The 19912-nt window shown below is 47.5% G+C and overlaps 1 protein-coding gene across 4 annotated transcripts in view; it reads right to left on the reverse strand.

Moving 5' to 3' along the window:
- The window catches only part of NIPAL3 (NIPA like domain containing 3), a 48036-nt gene that overhangs the window by 15924 nt on the left and 12200 nt on the right, over window positions 1-19912 (reverse strand). For all 4 annotated transcript variants that reach the window (XR_011533974.1, XM_070597713.1, XM_070597728.1 and 1 more), the window contains exons 3-7: window positions 11750-11818; window positions 9955-10126; window positions 6827-6886; window positions 3231-3376; window positions 251-347 (exon numbers count right to left, since the gene is read on the reverse strand). Coding sequence is in view for 3 of the 4 variants with exons in the window: in XM_070597713.1 (XP_070453814.1) it covers window positions 251-347; window positions 3231-3376; window positions 6827-6886; window positions 9955-10126; window positions 11750-11818 (544 nt within the window). In the remaining variant the exon portion in view is untranslated. The remainder of the gene's footprint in view (window positions 1-250; window positions 348-3230; window positions 3377-6826; window positions 6887-9954; window positions 10127-11749; window positions 11819-19912) is intronic.

Genomic DNA, 19912 nt, shown 5'->3' on the forward strand with positions numbered 1-19912 from the left:
GCTCCTGGCCCTCAGGAGACTTGGGATCGGAGCAAGAACGCGCAGTGCGGTCAGTGGCGTGACGTCACTGACGGGAGCCGCCTGCAGTCAGCAGGGACCCAGCTCCCGCAGCCACCACTGGGAACCGAACAACCTGAGCCGCCTCAAACGGCTTCTGGGTTCAGAGCCCACGGCTCTGTAAACTAAACCCACATTCCCTTGGGGTGCTACTTGGTGGTGGCAAAACTCCACCAGCCAGACCCCCGCTTACCAAGCAAGGCCACCAAGAGCAGAATCACGACGACGCTGTTGGCGTTCTTCTCCTTGTAGAAGTAGAGCAGCAGGCAGAACAGGACGATCTCCACCAGCTAGGAAAAGCAGCAAGGGGGCAGGTCAGCGGGGCGGCGGAGATACGCAGGGCCGGGAGACCCTGGCGGGCTGGCCCGGAGTTTATGCTGCTGATTTCATCAGTCGCAGACCCTCCGAGTTGAAAGGGAACTGAAACACCCAGCATTTCCCAAACTCCTGATAGATGTCCTGTGAAAAGGAGGGACCACAGAGCGAACCTCTCTAAACCCCGAACAACACTGAGAACAGTTCCCCTCATGGCAGGGCCGAGGGTGACGCGCTGGCCTCATCTCCACCCTGTCTTGGATGGTCAAGGTTTCTTCCCACCTCACTGCTCCCTGGGTAACCCCATTAAAACCGGGGGTCGGTCAAAGAGGGAGATGCTTGTCCACCGAGGAGAAGAGCTCTTTGTTTAAATCTACAAGAACACACGCCCCGTGTCCCCTATCCAAGCCTCCGATGCGTGGGGCTTGATAGAGCAGAAAGAAGAGAACGTCTGGAGTCAGGGAGGCCCAGGTTTGAGCTTGGGTCTGCTTCTCCACTGGTTGTGTGACCTTGGGCAAGTCACCTAACTTCTCTAAACCTCGGTTACCTACTCTGTGAAACAGGGATGGTAACTGTTCCCTTCCAGCGCCAGAAGCACAGCTCACGCTTCATGAGCTCATAAATATGCCAGGCACTGTTCTAAGCATTTTATCTATACCTGACTCATTGAAGCAGGACAATAATTCTAGGAAGCAGGCACCGTGGCAATCCTGAGCTAGCAAAGGGCAGAGCTGGGATCTGAATCTAGACAGTCTGGCTCCAGGGCCCATGTGTTTTCTGCTAGTCTACACTGCCTGAAGCCAGGGGGCACGGGGCATGGTGTATAGAAAGCGCTCGATCAGTAGAATCTTACTATCAGACAGTGGCAAGTCTCAAGTTTGAGAAGGTTCCCCAACTTGCACCAATGACTTGTCCTTCCCACTCCTGAAAGGCCCAGACACTTGGCAATACTGTCCCAAGAAGGGAAGCCAGCCCCAGCTCCCAGCAACACAAGGGCAGAAAAATCCGACAGTGGCTCTGCTCCATGTCCACCCCCGAACTTCCTCCCAAAGTTTATTTATTATAAAAACCAATTCTGAAACATTAATGGGCATTCTGAAAATTTTTAAAAATTCCTCATAATTAGAGACCATAAAACACAGCTGTTTTCATTTTCCTGTTTCTTCCTGTCTTTGTCACAGTGAATACATATTTTATCTACTTGTTATCATAGTCAACGCACAATTTTGTATTGGGCCGTTTTTAGCACCATAAACAATTTCCGTGTTTTACGAAGTTGTCATAATTATCTGTAATTGCTGAAGAATGCTCCATCAAGCAGCTGTAGACCTACTCATCAACATTCCCGACCAGCGTGCGCATTCGGGGGGCCCAAGTTTTTGGCCATTCTTCATGCTGCTTACGTCAGTGCTGGAATAGCACTCGACACTCTATCGCAAGATGGCCGTGTAGATGCTCGCGCCTCCTGAGAGACCGAGAGTTCTGCGAGCAGGTCTCATTTATGTTATATCCACAGTGTCTGGCACACAGCAGACACTCAAGAAATATCTATTGAATTTGATTTGGCCAGATCTCTCCAGCTGGCAGCATGGCCGCACAGTGACGATGAAGGAAGACAAACTGAGTCGGTCACTGAGCACCTGTCAACTGCTAGGTGGTTTCTGTGCCACCTTGTGTCTCTCCCAACAATCACTCCAGGTCCAGTGACTCTGCCAGTTTACAGAGGAGAAGGCAGAGATTCCAGTTAAGCAACTTGGCCAAGGCCACAGCATTGTACAGACTCGAACCCAGGATTCCCTGGGAGAAAAGTCTGTGTTCTGGGGTAAAGCATCTCCTGCCGACGTGGGTCTCTGGCTCTGTCCTGCGGACATCTCTCCGCCCCCACCCAGTGAACGCTGGGGCTGGCTGGGGGTAGGGAGATGGCATAACCACAGTTGGGGAGCTCTATCCTCTGCCTTGTGGGCAATCTGAGGAGAAAGGATGTTCTGGGGCTTCTAGATCAGCCCCAGGCTGCTCGCGTCAGAGGGAAAACAGAGCCCGCCTTTGTCAGCAGGCCGTGGTGAGGGAAGGTGGCTCCTGAGGACAGGCAGGCCAGGCTTCCAGTCCAGCTCTGCTCTCATGGGACTCGCAACAAGCTGGCTAACCTCCCTGAGGCCCAGGGTTCTCATCCATAAGATGGGGAGAAAAACTGACTTTGGAGCGTGGTTGAGAGAATCTGAGATGATACACAAAAAGGTGTTTAGCATGGCGCCAGGCATGAAACAGGAACATCCCAGCAGCTTTATCAAAGACCTCAGATGTCTTCCTTGATCAGTTTATTCGCAGACCTAACATGGGATATAACTGGGGATCTGGCTAGGGGTTTAGGGACAAAGTTTCCAGGGTCTCCCATGTTTCTATCAGCTGTGTGATCCTGGGCAAAAATAAATAAATACGATTCTATAATTATTTCAGATTTTAACTTTTTTTCTTACCATAACAGTTTGAAATGGTCACTGTAGGAGTTCTGGGTGATACATAAAGACAAAAACAAAATAAAAACTCTATCACAATTCCATCTCCCAGAGAAACTACTGATAGAATTTGAGTTTTTCCATCCAGGCCTTTATAGGTACATTATATGTGCACACCTACAAACACCTCTAAAAACTAAAGCTCTCATACTATATAGCAGTTTCCGGTCATAAAAAACACCATTTCCCCGTGAACTACATACTCTCCACAAGCAAGGTCCTCGGTGCTATGAAATACGCCACGATTCATGGGATCCCCTATTGCTGGCCATTTGGGTTTCTGATTTCTAGGACTCGATCCCCCCTCTCTCCATCTCAGGTGGAAGGACCAGAGGCTTCTCTTACCATGTACAAGAGAAAAGGCCAGCTCACGAGGTGCCTGGTGATGTTCTCGCCTGTCATCTTCTCGTGACTGTTGGGTGCGAATGTCACCAGCAGGTAGGTGCCCACGATGGCCAAACCGCAGCCAACAAAGGACAAGACGTAGCGCCCTGCGGGGGAGGGGAGGCTGTCACAGGGTGGGCCCCAGGCCAGGACGCTCTTCTGGAGCAACACATCATGGATGACCTCTTGGTGCCTGTATTTTTGGTTTTTCTTTACTTTAAAACATAGATTCGTTTCCTCAATGTTATTAAAAAAATAACATTTAATGTTAAAAAAATTTATAAGGAAGTGTAGCATGCATACAAAAAAGGGCTCCATGAATTCTTACAAAGTGAACACACCCATGTAACCAGCACCCTGATCAAGAAAGGGAACATGAGCAGGACATCAAAATCCCCCTTCCAATCACCAGACCCCCACCCCCAGGGCAACACTGTCTTGACTTCCACCAGTCCTGACAGCGTGCCTGGTTTTGTACTGTATTTAGGTGGGTTCATACAGTATGTTCTCATGTCGGTGTTCACACAACACGATGTGTGTCAGATTCACGTCTCCTGCGGCGTGCAGTGGGAGCTCCCGCATGCTCACTGCCTGCTGTACAGTGGGCCATGTGTGGCTATGACACAACTGATCCATTCTGCTGTTGACGGGCATTGCAGTGGTCTCCAGTCTTGGGTTGTAACAAACAATGCTGCCATGAGCATTCTTGTACACGTCATTTGGAAAACATACGTGTGTGTTTCTGCCGGCTATGAGCCCAGGAGTGGTGTCCCGCGTCACGGAATTTGTGGACGTTCACTTTTCTAGTTCCTGTCAATTGGTTTTCCAAGGTGGTTGGACCAACTTCCACTCCCACCAGGAGAGTCTCAGAGGAAAACCGCATATTTTTTCTTCTTCTTTTTAGCTATTCTGGTATTGCACTGTGGTTTTAATGTGTATTTTACAGGGACTATTTTAAAGCTAGAATCACTTTATGAGCAAGCTACAAAACCAAATTTAAAAAAGCTCAAAAGCAAACTTTCAGAGCCTACCTCTGTACCTTGTCAAAATGACCTCATCCTTTCCCAATTGGCTATTTAACTCACGCCCGAGGGAACTATCTAAATACCATCAATATTCTCCTCCCGAGACCTGTCAGGGACCGCTGGTGGCCCAGGAGGCACGTCCCTGGGTGAAGGACAAGAGTCCCCACTCCGGCTCAACCCTGTGGGGTTGGAGAAAAGCCTCTTGAGGTGCAGCCCAGGCCCGAGCAGGCTGAAAAGGGCTGTGAGATCTGAGCTGCATAGACGGTGACCACAGGCCTCTGGATTCTTCTAGGATAGAACTAACCACACCTCTTTCACTCCACTGACTCTAGAAAATGTGATATGATATAAAATGTGTTTTATTTTCACTACAGGCCTCACAAATGTAGGAGATGCTCAAAAACTGGCTGTTCAATTGTTCAATAAATGAACGAACCGTAGTTAAACTCGACACAGTAAATTCTGTGCTACACAAGTCTGCGTCTTAAGTTTTCTTCAGGCAGATATAGGTCTTCCTCATCTCTCTGCCTGCAGTGTCCAGCACAGGTCTAACAATGAGTGAATGGCTGCCGAATTTAATGGAACTTTAGGCATGGCAGCCATGTACAGCTGTGCAGGTTGTTCACTGCACAGGGCCCCTAGCTGGAGTGGTGAGGAGGCCTAACATCTAGCCCATGCTTTGCTCACCAAGGCATGTGCCCACTGAGCAACAGATGCCCAGAGGGGCCATCTTTTTCCAATTCATGGCTATCATTCAAGGACTACCTAGAGTGACCCTGGAAGGGACATAAACTTCTACACTGGTCTCAGAACCAGCCCAGGGACCAACCCCGCACGTCGCCATCAGGACTACTGCAAATCAGTCTGAGTCTTTGCTCTTCCTGGCATCTTTTGTTGGCATCGTCTGCGTTTTCAGCTAAGATTCTTTTCTTTTTCATTCTCCTGCCCCACCTTGCTTTTCTTCTACACCAATGATTCAGACCAGTGGTTCCCAAACCTGGCTGTGTGTCCACAGCATCTTGGGAGCTGCTTCTCCCTGACATTTTGTTTTAGAATTTTTCAGATGCACCGAAAAGCTGAAAGAGTTGTCCAGTGAGCACCACAGTGCCCCCAGCTACACGGTAAACATGTATGACACTTGCTGTATCACACATCCATCCACCCTCCCCATCTCTCCATCCATTCATCAAGCCATCTTATTTTTTTGATACACTTCAAAGCATGTTGCTGACATATATACTTCACCCTGGGGAGCTTTATAAAAATGCAAATGCTCAGGTCCCAGCTCAGACTTCAAAATCTCAGGGGACAGAGTCTGGGCCCCCCATCACGTCACTCCTTAACTCCTCAGCATGGCTTCTCAGGCCCTCCATCATCCAGTCCTCCACGCTGCTTTGCTCTCCTGCCCTCCTTCCCTTATCTATCACCCTCCAGCTACACTGGCCTTACTGATACTGGACACTCCAAGCTTATTCCTGCCTCAGGGCCTTTGCACCTGCTGCTCCTTCTACATGGAACATTCTGCCCACAGACCTTGGCATGGTAGTCTCCTTAGTGTCATTTAGGTCTGGGCTCTTCATCTCTTCAGAGTCTGATCCTGACCAGTCTAGGCAAATGATCCCCTTCTCTCTAGTGCTACACCAAGAAGTATTCCATTTTTCTGAAGCACTATGATCTAAATTATTTTGTTTTTAGTTGTTTACTTATTTATTGTACGCCTTCTCCCCCAACACACACATTAGACTATAATCTCCATGAGAGCAGCAACCCCATCTGTCCTGCTGCTATGTTCCCAGCACCTACAACAGAGTGTGGCCCCTGGGAGGCATCTTTGGGGAACACTTCTTCCCGCTCCCCAGGTTTCCATGTGGAGGGACCACCACTTCTGCCTCTTGCCCATTGGTCTGCATTTCTCAACTGAGTGGAGCTAATCTATCAAAAGAATTTAAACTCTGAGGCTTTGCTCTTTTTCCTTCCTTCTTCTCATAGCCCCAGACCATGTGAGGCAGCAGTTCTGGGTAAGTGTTCCAAGCTGCAGACTGAATTTTTCCCTGGGACACTGGCCCCAGGTCCAGCTGGGAGCTGGGGCATCCTGGTGGAGAGTGTGAGCTGTCCATTTGGCTGAACACCTGGGCTGCAAGCTCTAATCTAGCTTTTATTAGTAATAAAGCTAACTTCTGACTTCCATGTCTGACTTCCACGTTTACTCCCCACTGCTTTAGAACTTAGTTAGGGAAAGAAGGTGACTTTATTGGGGCTCTGAAAATCCCCTCAAGAGATGCTCAATAAACACCGATTGAAGAGAACGAAGGGAAGTCCATCCTAAAAAGCCCCACAGAGGATCCTGATGTGTAGCCAGGTGTGGGAACCGCTGATTTAAAAACCCAGCTCTCAGGAGCCTGGTGAGGGTGGAATCTAGAACCACAGAAGGGAGCAGGAGACAGAGGATGTCTACATTGGGCTGAGCTGGTTTTATAATGAAAAAAAGCACAAGCGCAAAGTTAAGGACAGGGCTCAGATCAGTGAACTTACTCAGGAAGTCTTTCGGTTTCCATTTTTCCTTGATGAATATGATTCCTATGATGGCGCTAGCTATAAAAAAAGCACAGGGAAGGGAAGTGAGGCTGCGCCAGTCAAATGGGTGGGTGCGTTCCTCCCCCATGCCCTCTGGGTTGGCTCATTTGCACTGGAGCTTGGTCCTTCCTAACCGCTCACTCCTGCTCCCAAAAGCTCAGTGCCTCCTGGTTTTCCACCTCCCTCAGCCTTCCTGAGGATTTCTTACAAGGCCAGGAGCACTGTGTGCTGGGGCCGTGCTGTGAACAGGTAATTTATATAAGTTATTTCTAGCATGTTCATCCTTTGAGGTGGGTGCTAGTACTATTCTCATTTGAAAAGTGGGGACACTGAGGCTAAAGAGGTCAAGGACCACTCGAGATCATGCAGCTGCTGAGGGAAGGCTGGACTTGCACGAGGACCGTCGGAGGCCAGGGCTCCTGCTCCTTCCACTGCAACACCGACCTCTGACATCTCCCCTGGTTCGTTTCTTCCCCTGACTCTTCCACGTTTGCTGATGTACCCAAACTTCCTTGCGACTGCCTAAAGGATGGGGCTGGCATTCACCGTGAACAGACCTGGACTACTGCCTCTGTTCTGCCTCTTCTGGCGTGTGTCCTGGGGTCAGTCACCTCACCTGGGTCTCAGTGTCCTAGTCTGTGAAATAGGGCCCTGGAACCAGCGTGCACCAGCTTGCTCACTGTAAAATATTCAGGAAACCACTGGTAGCCTGAAATCAGCCGCAGTGGGGGTGTTTACACCACACAGACCAGAAACACTACAAATCAGGTCTTCCTTCTCTCCTTTCTCAGTTTTCTGTCCCTTCCCGCCTTCCTTTCCTCCTGCCACCTCCTCTTCCTCTTTGTTTTCTTCTTCTCTCACTCTCTTTCTCTCTCTCTGAGTCAGTTTATCAGAACACCACTGAAAATACTGACCTCTCTGAATTACAGGGGCAATTAATGAGATGGTTTATGTAAATCATTTGTCACACAGTAAATGCTCAATAACTGAGCTGCTATTATTATTATTTAAGTAGTTGGGACAGTGACTGATAAGTAATAGGTACCCAATAAATGGTAGTTATTATTTTTAATATTAATTAATTATTTTTTAAGATTCACGCCTGAGCTAACATCTATTGTCAATCTTGGTTTTTTTGTTTTTTCGTTTTCTTCCTCTTCTCCCCAAAGCCCTCTAGTACATAGTTGTATATTCCAGTCGTAGGTCCTTCTGGCTCTGCTCTGTGGGACGCCGCCTCAACATGGCTTGATGAACAGTGCTAGGTCCGTGCCCAGGATCCGAACCCTGAAAACCCTGGGCTGCTGATGCAGAGTGTGTGAACTTAACCACTCGACCACGGGGCCAGCCTCTAATTTACTTTTAATATTAGTTTTCACTGGGTGACTTAAGAAGCTCTAAGAACCCCTTAATTTGCCGTAACTGATGCCTGAAGGCCCATCATTATAGTTCAGCCTCTTATTTTTAAGAATTTGATTATTTGATCCTTATTAAAATTCAAAGACTAACATTTACGTCACCCAGCCACTTACTCCTCACTGTGAATAAAGGTTCTGAGAGCCCTTTGCAGAGATCAGCAACGGGCAGGGGGCAGATCTAAACACCTACGGAAGCTGGGCAACAACACAAATGCAGACAGTGGGCCAGATGTGGACAACAGGGGCAAGTTGAGACGATGGCAGACGGCTTGCCTCAACTAACGGCATTCCAATTATATTTAAAAACCATACTGTGTGTGAAAGAACACAGCCTATTTTCGGACCTCACTCATCTTGTGGGCTGCCAGATTACCAACCATGGTCAAGGAAAGGAGGGGCTTTCAATACGATCAGGGAACACAAACAGGTGTCTGCTCCTTTGCCAACTCCTGGTAATCGGCAGTGACTACCTGAAGCTCTGGGAATTCTAAGGCCCCAGCTAGGCTAGCTAGGAAGAAATGCTGTGACTGATTAGTGATGTCTGCCTTGGGTACAGGAGGGGCACATAACTGCCACGCATATGCCAGCCCTGGTGTAGAAGAGGCCCTCCCTCTTAATTCTAAGAGAGTGAGACTTGAAATACGAGTTTCTCCCTTAATTGCAGAGAAGAGCCTCTAGGCAGTGGTGCCTGGCAGCAAGACGGGAGGAAGCATTTCACAGCAGTTCATTGTCCCTGCTCCTCTGTATAGAAAGTGATTGTTCGTTAATCTACTGACATCTTTTATTTAAGAAGAAAAGAACTGTTTTCTAATACTATTTTATTTATGACCTCATGGACATAAAGCTCCTTTGTCTTTTCGTTGGTTCAAATGATCTGAAACACTGGCTCAGTGATTACCAAAATCACAGAAAAATGGCAGATGTCTTTAAAATGGTATCTGTTGATGTAAAAAGATCAGAGAGGGGCCAGCCTGGTGGTGTATAGTGGTTAAGTTTGCGTGTTCTGCTTTGGCAGCCTGGGGTTCACGGGTTCAGATCCCAGACGTGGGCCTACACACTGCTCATTAAGCCATGTTATGGTGGCGTCCCACATACAAAATAGAGGCAGATTGGCACAGATGTTAACTCAGGAACCACCTTCCCCATCAAAAGAAAAAAAAAAGAATTAAAAAGATCAGAGACTAAGCTGAATGTGCATTTCTTAGAGGCATAAGATATCTCAACTCTATAAAAGCTTAGGTTATCTTGATGGTGTCAGGATGAATGGGTTAAGGTTTATCCTTCTTCTGCAGTAGAAATAAAAAGCAATTCTGATAAACTTCCTGAATCTTAAACAGATTCTGGAGCCTGACAGCCTGGTTTGTTTCCCAGCCCTGCACTCACTAGCTGTGTGATTTACGGCAGTAACTTCACCGCTCTGTGCCTCAGTTTCGTTATCTGTAAAATGGGGATATAACAGCATCTCCCTCAAAAGGCTGATGGGAGGGTGAGAAGAATTAAGATCCGTGAAGTGCTTAGAGCAGGGCCCAGTGTGTATGAAGCCCTGTGCAAGGGTTAGCTATCATTATCAAAGTAAAAGCTGCTTTAACGGATATCTTTGATCCTGGGGGTGACACTGTGGTCACACAGGGAAGCGAATCCTGGGGGAGGGGTGGGGGGCCCCAGTCTCACCTATCATGGAGACCGCGCTGAGGGGCACGATCAGCGAGAGCGGAGCGAAGGCGTAGGAGGCAAACACACCGAGCTCGCCCAGCAGCATCAGGAACAGGCCCAGCCACCACGTCTTGGTCTTGAAATAGGCCCGGGGGTCCTTGGAGCCTGCCAGGCGGATGTGGCAGTACTTCTAGAAATCCAAAAAAGAGTGCAATTTGCCCAGATGTTTGGGGAAAAGATGCTATGATGGATGTATGCTAAATCTACCCCACCTTTATTTGGGAAGATGTGTCAGGTTGTTGTGGCGTCCTTCCTCCGAGAAGAGGGAAGCAGTAGTGATCTAAATGCTAGAAGGCTATTCTAAGAGAGCAGTTCTCAAATGGCTGGGAAGCCTTAAAAATTCCCTGGGAAGCTTCAAAAAATACACGTGTCATCCTTAGAGTCGGTCTCAGGGGAGGTGCGGGTGAGGCCTGGAAACGTGCATTTCTAAAGCACATCTAATGCACTGCACAGGTGACGTGCAGTCTGGGGTGGGAGCCACGGTCTAAAGACCTGCACTTTAGCCTGGCCTTGGCTGACCTTCTCCCTCTTACTGCAATGCCCAGGGGTCCCCATTTTCGGGACGCCCACTCGGCCACACTGCCATCTGTGGAAGTGCTGGGAAGCCCTATGAGTATTCATGGATCCTGCTCTCCCTCAGGTGGATCCTTGGCCCAAGTATGGCCAATACTCTTTGTTTTGGAAATCTGAACTGGGGACACAGAACCTGAGGCAGTGACTAAGGAAAGCTAGAAAGTCATGCTGACTTAGACGACCAAGGCTGCCCTTTGGAGAGGATCCTGATGGGAGCTGCACAGAGGCAGAGATGCTGGTCTGGAGAAAGAAGAGCATGAACCAGACAAGCAGCTAAGAGACCACGTGGCCTCAGAAACACAGGAAACACTCCCACACACGTGTGTGCATGGCAGCCAAGATGAACCACATACACATGTGTTCATGCGTGTGCTCCAGGGAGGCAGAGCAGTCCACCCTTCTGGAAGCTGGGCAGCGCCCGCAGAGAGGAGCTGGTGAGCGTGCTTAGGATTTATCCTGTCCACAGGTGTCAAGTCGTAGTCTGGGTTTCCCAGAAGCAGCCCCTGAGACAAGGACCTGGGAGCAGGTAGTTGATTTGGGAGGTGATTGCAGGAAACACAGGTAAGAGAGTAGGAAAGTGAGACAGGAAAGGGAGAGGAACCAAGGGAGGCCATTAATGGGTGAGTTAAGGCCTTGGGCTTCTGGGCCTCCGTTCTACTGGGGACCCTCCGAGAAACCCTGTGAACTCACCTCAGAACATCCTGCCCAAGGACGGGAGCCTGGGACTTTTGTCCACTGACTCCCATCCCCCACTGGGTGAAGGCATTAACAACCACCCCCACCCCCCAATACACACGCCAAGCTTCCTAGTTCACCTGCACGCCAGGTGTGCTCTCAGGAGAAGCTCTCCAAGCTATCAGCTTGCTCCAGACCACAGCTGCTTGTGAACTCTTGGGCCAAGGGGATTTGGGGCAGGACCCCGGCAGCAGCTGCTCCAGGCACCCCCAGAGACTTTTAAGTAATGGAGAACACTGTCATCAGAGTTGTGGAGTGATGGGGGTTTAAGTGGAGGCAAAGAACCAAGGGAGATTCTGGAACAACCCACAAGGTAGTGTCTCAGGCCCAGCCCAGGGATGGGGTAGGCAACATCCCTCAGTGGGGAAGCAGCTGGGCCTGCACCCTGCACCCTAGCTTATTGGCTGTATCTCTGCCCCAGACAGAGCTGGTAACTGAAACTTACCTGGAGGTTAAGTGCAATGCTGACCACAAGATGTCCGAAAATCGCCAAAAGGGCGCCGATCAAGTTTTCCTGTAAGGAAAGTTCACAGGAGCAGATGTGAGCTGGGCCTCAGTTAAAGGGCCCCCAGACACAACTGAAACCCAATGGTTTGCTGTCCCAAAACAAAACCAGAGAAGCACCATCACAAAGCCACACCACAGACCCTCTGTTGGAATTTTACCGCCCAAGGTTGATCTGGCTGCCTTGACGGTTTACAAAACACGGCCTCGAATTAAACTCTTGCAGAAAACACTATCCTTCGTCTGCCGGTCAAAGGCCTAAATCTGCTGGGCTACTCCTCTTAATGTATGAACCGCTCATGGTCTTGCACAAGAAAGCAACATTCAGAAATCAGAATTTACAAGAGAAACACAGGCAGGGATACTATCTGCCATTTTATCAATGCCATCTTCACGTTCCCAGAGGGGTCCCAATGAGATTCTTTTGCTTTTTGTTGAGGAAGATTAGCCCTGAGTTAACTACTGCCAATCCTCCTCTTTTTGCTGGGGAAGACTGGCCCTGAGCTAACATCCGTGCCCATCTTGGGACGCCTGCCACAGCATGGCTTGACAAGCGGTGCCATGTCTGCACCCGGGATCCGAACCAGCGAACCCTGTGCCACCAAGAAGCGGAAGGTGCGAACTTAACCCCTGCGCCACCATTGCAGGCCAGCCCCCAATGAGATTCTTTTAACTCGCTAAGTTGCTTAGGGCATTTAAAATTATTTCATTTACAAAAATTTAATTTCCATCACCTTAAGAATAAGGTTCAGATTCCTTGGCATGGCATTTTTTTAACTCTAAAAAACAATTATCAAACATATATTTATTGCAGAATAGTTAGGAAACAGATAAATGAAAAGAACAATAACAACAAAATAGAAAAGCCCCCTGTAATTCTAAACCCCAGAGATAACTACTATAAACATTTTGGTTCTTGCTCTTGTCAACTTTTTTTTCTGTCCGTAAACTTAGATACGAACGGCAATGTTAATTTAATTTATAAAAATAAGATTACAATCTGTTTTATAACCTGTTCTTTACTTAAGATATTAGAAACACATTCCTCTGTCAGGCATATTTAATTCATCATTTCTAGCAAACGTCAAATAAGTGTCAAACTCATCGTTTGGATGCACCATGCTTTGTATCATTGCTTCTCTATTATTGGATACTTGGGCTGTGTCCTTGTTTTTAAACAACGCTGTGACTGAATATCCTAGTACACGCGTTTTTGTGCATTTGTGAGGATTATTCCCTCGGGATAAATTCCTAGCAGTGGGACTGCTGGGTCAAAGTGTACTTGGCTCAGCATTTAAATCACACTATATTATGTCCCCAACACACCCCCCAGCATTATTCCACCACTAAATGCCAAAGAAATGTTCTGTTCTAGCCAAATATCAAGCCTCCTTTCCCAGGACGGGCCTCTCCCGAGTCCCACTCTGGTCAAGCGGTTTCTCCCCGCTAGGTGCCCTCCCGTGTGAAACCTGCCCGTTCTTCAAGGCCTGGGCCAGGCCCTGGTGAGTCAAGCAAACAAGAAAAACACAGTCCATCTAGAAGCACAGATCATTAGCAAGCAATAAGGGATGAAGTCAACCTGTCTGTCCTCCCTTCCCTGTCCTGGAATGCTGAGTGCCTAGACAGCTGAGGGGCTTCCCCAGGAAGGGGCAGTTGGCTGAGGGACAGAGCTGGAGGAGGGGGCTGGAGAACTGGTGATGGAAACCGCCACAGCCGTCCTTGACTCTTCCCCACTAAGAGGGAGCACGGCAGCAGAAAGGAAAGATGCTGAGCTGGGAGCCAGGAGACCTGGGTTCCAGTTCCAGCTCTGCCGCCTTGTCACTGCATAACCTGAGACAAGTCCCTTCCCCTCCTCGGCTTGTGGGTCCCTGTCTGGAAAACGTAACTGCTGGCCCGGATAACCTCAAGGGTCTCTCCAGCCCTGACCTCAGCCTCTGATCAGGCCAGACTGCCAACAGAAACCAAGTGAATGATCAGGCCAGACAGGAAACCAGCTTTGATGCACTTCCCTTTATCAAACAGCTCCTTAATGGGAGGTCACTGGGGGCTTCCCATGGACCTGAGCGGGCTGGCTTCTACCTCTTCCCAAGGTGGCTCTCACAGCCTGAGCTGTGCTCCCTCAGCCCTTGTCCATCTCTGTTGTTTCATATATTTTTGCCTCTTCTTAGTTAGATAGAATTAAACAGACACTATGTCTTCTCTGTAGGATTACAGGATCTCAGAGCTAAAAGGGTCACTGGAGATCAACCAAGCCAGGGTTTCCCTAACTGGGTTCCCAGAGATGTCAATGGGATTCTGAGGAAAAAAGCATCACATGGTTAAACAAGTTTGGGAAACATTGCCTCCCTGACTCACTGCCTGGAGGCCCACCACGCACCGCATGTTAGAGGCCCTCCGTGGCACTTTCTCCTCGTCTAACTCAGACTTCCCAAACCCATTTGGCCCTAGAACTCTTGGAACCCATCCGTTGGCATCTATAGTGGTCATCTGTGATTCTCACCCGCCTCACATTTTAAACACTTTCCTTTTCTTCTGGTAATAGCATCCTGATTTGCTGTGGAGGACTCCCTCCTTCCCCTCGACTCCTCACTGGACAGTCTTGTTGGGACTGTCAGTCAAAGTGCTCCATCTTCCCCTGGACAAGGAGGCGTCAATGACCCAAGCTCGGTCCAAGCCAGGTAGGTCAGAAACTCTCTCTCTAGGATCCAAATCTTGGACTGAGAATCACAAAGGCTGAAAAAAGGCTGTGCTCACTCCTGCCCAAGGCCAGGCCTGGACAAGTCAGACCCCGGCAGCCATCCTGCTGCTTCTCCTTCCTGAAGCCTGCTTCGCCAGCTCTTCCTTCGATTCTGGGAACAGCCTCACAGTCCTTTTTGCTTAAGAGCTAGTTTCTGTTACTTGCAACCAAAAAGCCTAACAGAATCAATGCTTCATGGAACACAGTTTGGGAACATGTTGATTACTAATCCAGCTCCTAGTAAACGTAAGTGTTTTATCCTTCTTCCTTTTCTTAGGGGGGTGGCTTTTATAGAAAAAAAGGGCTATCTGCATTGTTTTGGTTTTTTTAAAAAAATTATTATTGCTATAAAAATAACAGATTCATGAATCTAGTATTTTAGAAACAAAATCTTACCAAGGAATTATAAGTAATTCTTATAAGTCTAATAAATTGCTCTTATGAACATAGGAATCAGAAGTTCTTTTAAATATTTCAATGCTGTTTACGTACAATAAAATTCTCTTATAACTTTCAAGATAAAAACTAACTTACAGGACCTGTGCTTCCAGCAAGACGGAGTAGACATAATTTTTCCTTTGCTTCCTGCTGTATACAACTAAAACCACTGGACATCATGTAGAAAGCAAACGTAAGAAGACTCCGAAAGGTGGAGAGAAGAAGGCAGCCAGGCCGGGGACCTGGGGGCCCGGGGAACCACACAGCGGTGAGTCCTCTGGGCTTTCTTTTTGCCTCATATAGCTCACACTTGTAAAACTGGCAACCTGGACATATCAATGGGTGTAGACAAAAAAAGTCCCCAGAAAAGCCCACTCTCTCCAGTAAAAGGAGCAGGAGATGAGCAGCCAAGCAAGACAGGAAACCTGTAGACAATAACTGCTGCATCCAAACACCACAAGAAAATAACGTGACCCCACCTCAACCACGCCAGCACAAGCCAAGTAGCGAGCTTAGATTTCCACCCGTGAGGGGCTGTCACGAGGCACCTCAGCTCTCCTGCCGGGAGCATCAGAGAAGGCCATGGAGGGAGCCGGGTCCAGTGATGAGCACTCCCCCCAACTCCTAGTGTCAGGAGAGGCTGGACTTCTACCCCCACCTCGCAATAATGAAGGACTCCCTCCCCTGCCCACTGGGTGGCATCAGTGGAGGCCCAGGGGAGAGGCAGGACATTTACCATTTTACTTTCACAATTATACTGTCCCAAAGTTGGGGGTACTATTTGTAGTAAATTGCAATGATGGCTGCCAACCATTTCTCCCATCCCTGTATGCAAGTGCCACCACTCCCATCAAGAGGTGGGGGCTTTCCCCCTACCACTTGAATCTGTGTTGGCCTTGTGTTCAACAGAAGGAGATAGACATGATGGTCTGGGACTTCTGAGCTCAGGTCTTATAGCTTCTACTTTTGCTCAGAGGGAAACCCAGCCACATGTAAAGAGGTCCAGCCTATTTACAAGAAGAGAAAGGGGCTCTGCAGAAGACCAAACACATATATGAGTGGGCCCGGTCAACACCAAGAGAGAGACCTAGCTATCTCAGCCAACTGCTAGTAGATTAAGCCATACCAGCCGAGGCTCCAGACATGAGCGAGGCCATCTTGGATTCTCCAGCCCTAACCCCAGCCCAGTAACCCAGATGATACTAAAAACAAACAAACTGTTGCCGGATCCAAGGTCACAAAAATTTGTACCTATGTTTCCTTCCAAGGGTTTTATAGTTTCAGCTCTAACATTTAGGTCTTTGATCCATTTTGAGTTAATTTTTATAAATGGTGTGAGGAAGGAGTCCAACTTCATTCATTTATATGTGAATATCTAGTTGTCCCAGTTTCATTTGTTGAAAAGACTATTCTTTCCCTATTGAGCGGTCTTAGCACCCTTGTTGAAAATCAAGTGACCATAGGTATATAGGTTTATATCTGGACTCTGTATTGATTTGTATGTCTATCGTTATGTCATTACCACATTGTTTTGATTATTGTAGCTTTGTAGTAATTTTTGAAATCAAGAAGTTGAAATCCTTCACCTTTGTCCTTTTTCCAAGATTGTTTTGGCTAGTTGGGGCTCCCCTGCATTTCCAGATAAATTTTAGGATGAGCTTGTCTCGATATATTTTCTAATTTCTCTTGTGATGTCTTAATAGACCCATTGGCTATTTAGAAGTGTGGTGTTTAATTTCCACATATTTGTACATTTTCCACTTTATTCTTGTGAATTTCCTTTGTTATTGATTCCTCGTTTTATTCCATTGTGATCAGAGAACATACTTTGTATGATTTCAATCTTTTAAATTTATTGACATTTGTTTTGTAGCCTAACATATGCTCTCTCCCAGAGAATGCTGCACGCGTACTTGAGAGGAATGGGTGTTTGCTCTCGTTACTCTGTGGATGTCTGTGAGGTCGAGTTGGTTTACAGTGTTGTTTGTGTCTTCTGTTTCTTTGCTGATCCTCTGCTAGCTGTTCTATCCATTAGCGAAAGAGGGGTTTGGAAGTCTCCAACTATTACTTCCGAACTATTTTGTCTTTCTATTCTGCCAATTTTTGCTTCATGTATTTTGGGGATCTGTTAGGTGCATATATTTTATAATTGTTCTATCTTCTCAATGATTGACTCTTTTACCATTATATAATGTCTTTCTTTGTCTCTTGTAACAACTTTTGTCTTACAGTCTATTTGGTCTGACATTAGTATAGACACTCCAGCTCTCTTTTAGTGACTGTTTGCATGGAATATCCTTTTTTTTTTTTTTAAGATTTTATTTTTTCCTTTTTCTCCCCAAAGCCCCCCAGTACATAGTTGTATATTCTTTGTTGTGGGTCCTTCTAGTTGTGACATGTGGGACGCTGCCTCAGTGTGGTTTGATGAGCAGTGCCATGTCCGCGCCAGGATTCGAACCAACAAAACACTGGGCCGCCGGCAGCGGAGTGCGCGAACTTAACCACTCGGCCATGGGGCCAGCCCCTGCATGGAATATCTTTTTACTTTCAGTCTATTTTTGTCCTTGAATCTAAAGTGAGTCTCTTGTAAATAGAATATACTTGGATCACATTTTTAAAAAATCTATTCTGCCAAACTATCCCTTTTAATTAGGGGAGTTTAATTTGTTTACATGTAATATAATTACTGATAAGAAAGGACTTCTACCATTTTACTATTTGTTTTCTGTATGTCTTATGTCCCTTTTGGTCCTCAGCTCCTCCATTACTGCCTGCTTTTGTGTTAAATAGATATATTTTCTAGTGTACCATCTTAATTCCCTTCTCACTTCTTTTACTATATGAGTTATTTTCTTAGTGATTGTCCTCAGGATTACAACTACTATCTTAATTTATAACAATCTAGTTTGGATTAACATTAATTTAATTTCAGTAGTATAGAAAACTTTGTTGCTATATGGCTCCATCTCTTTCCCCTCCCCTTATGCTATTATTGTTGCAAATCTCTTTATTACCTTTTAACACATAATCACCTGATATGGGTGGAACTCTGTATTCCTTTCACTTAAAAAGGATATTCAGTTGGGTTCTCCATATCTCTCTTGTTTTTGCCGATCAATAGAAGATACTCAGTTTATGTTTCCTGACTAAATGGCTTAATCTGAGCACAGAAAAATGGCCATAAGGGAAGAATGTGATACATGTCATTAGAGAGAAGTGTGGATAAAGTGGCAGAATTTCAAAGGAGGAATTCATTCTGGGCACGAGGTCTGAACTGCTTGGCTCAGTGTCATGTGGCAAAGGCTGTGACAGATCGGTAACTAAACTCTGCTCTCGGACTTCCAGCCTGAATTCTTTCCTCTTCCACCCTCCACAAGGCACCCAGCCTGAGGGTGAGCACACCCAACACACTCAACCAACATCTGTGGACTGCAGAGCTCTGCAGAAGGCAACCTGCAAGGGACAAGCTTTCTCGGAAACTTTGGGAAGACACCATGCTCCTAAGGAACGGCTCTAGAATCATAAGTGGGTGGGAGGGTGGTTATTCAGAGGTCAGGCTCTGGAGTCAGGTAGACCTCAGCTGAAATCCAGCGTCCGTCACTCATGACAGCATGACTTTGGTATATCTCTGAGCATCTGTTTCCTCAACCACAAAACGGAGTTACCAAGAGTACTTACCCTCAGGGTGGCTGCAAGAATGAAATGAGATAACTCCATGGAAATGATAAAGCACAGTTCCTGGCACAGCAGAGGGCTCAGGGAAACAGATTTCTCTATTGCAGGACTTCTCAGAGCCTTCAATAAATACTAGCTCTCATAGTTAGAAACATCCATCAGCCAACAACAGGACATCATGAGAACCTTCTGTGCCAGGCATGTGCTAGCGGGAGGAGTCAGGTCTACCAGAGAGAGCTCCGCCTTTGGAACTGACAGAGAGGACTTGTTGTAAAGATTAGAAATGATGATGACAATGAGAATGAGAAACATTTATTGAGCACTCACTATGTGCCAAGTACAATTCTAAGCACTTCATTCATATTAACTCATTTAATCCTTAGAACAACCCTATACGGTAGGTACTATTATTATCTAACTTCATAGTGAGGAAACTGAGGCACAGAGGCTAAGAGGCAAATGGTAAGTGGCTGAAGCAGGATTGGAACCCAGGAAGTCTGACACTAGAGCTCATGCTCTTAACTCTTCTGTCAAAGTACACAATATACAAAGCTCTAGGACAGCGCCTGACACAGGATGGGTATTCAACAGATAGCAGCTATTATCAGGGGCTGGGGAATTGGTTCTGGACCCAATGGCTCCCAGGCTGGTGCAGGATACAGACACCTAAAATATTACAATATATTAGAGAGGGGTACCGCAGCAGTGGAATACAGAGGAGGCAGGAACGCATTCCAGACACTGATTCCTTCGTTCGGTGCCTAGTGCCTACCATGCAGATTGTAAGCAAGCCATGCCCTGTCCCTGTCCTCACGGAGTGGACACTAAACAACTGATCATTCAATCACATGCCGTGGAGCTCCCTCAGAGAAGCACAGGGGCCTGATCCAGTGCGTGGGGAGGCACAGGACTGAAGGAGCTCGGGAAGACGTCTCGAGGAATGGTCTCAGAAGGGAGACCCGAAGAGGTTGAGTGGTGGGGCTGGGGTGGGAGAAGCCTTCGACAGCCCATGGGAAGCTCGGAGGTGGGAACGAGCAACGTGCCTTTGAGGAAGGGAAAGAAGGCGATGTGGAGGGATGAGACCCAGGGGGAAGAGGGCTCACAGGCCCCGAGAGGTAAGATGGGGACGTGTGTGTGACAGCTCAGGAGAGACCTAAGGTGAGGGCTTCTGTGTGGCCGGGGCAGGAGTCCAGGGAAGACGGAGGGAAACCAGAGTGTCCAGGGAGAAGGCTTGCGAGGTGGGCTGGCCGGATT

The sequence above is a fragment of the Equus przewalskii genome, chromosome 2 (genome assembly GCF_037783145.1).
Source record: "Equus przewalskii isolate Varuska chromosome 2, EquPr2, whole genome shotgun sequence".
Lineage (NCBI taxonomy): Eukaryota > Metazoa > Chordata > Mammalia > Perissodactyla > Equidae > Equus > Equus przewalskii.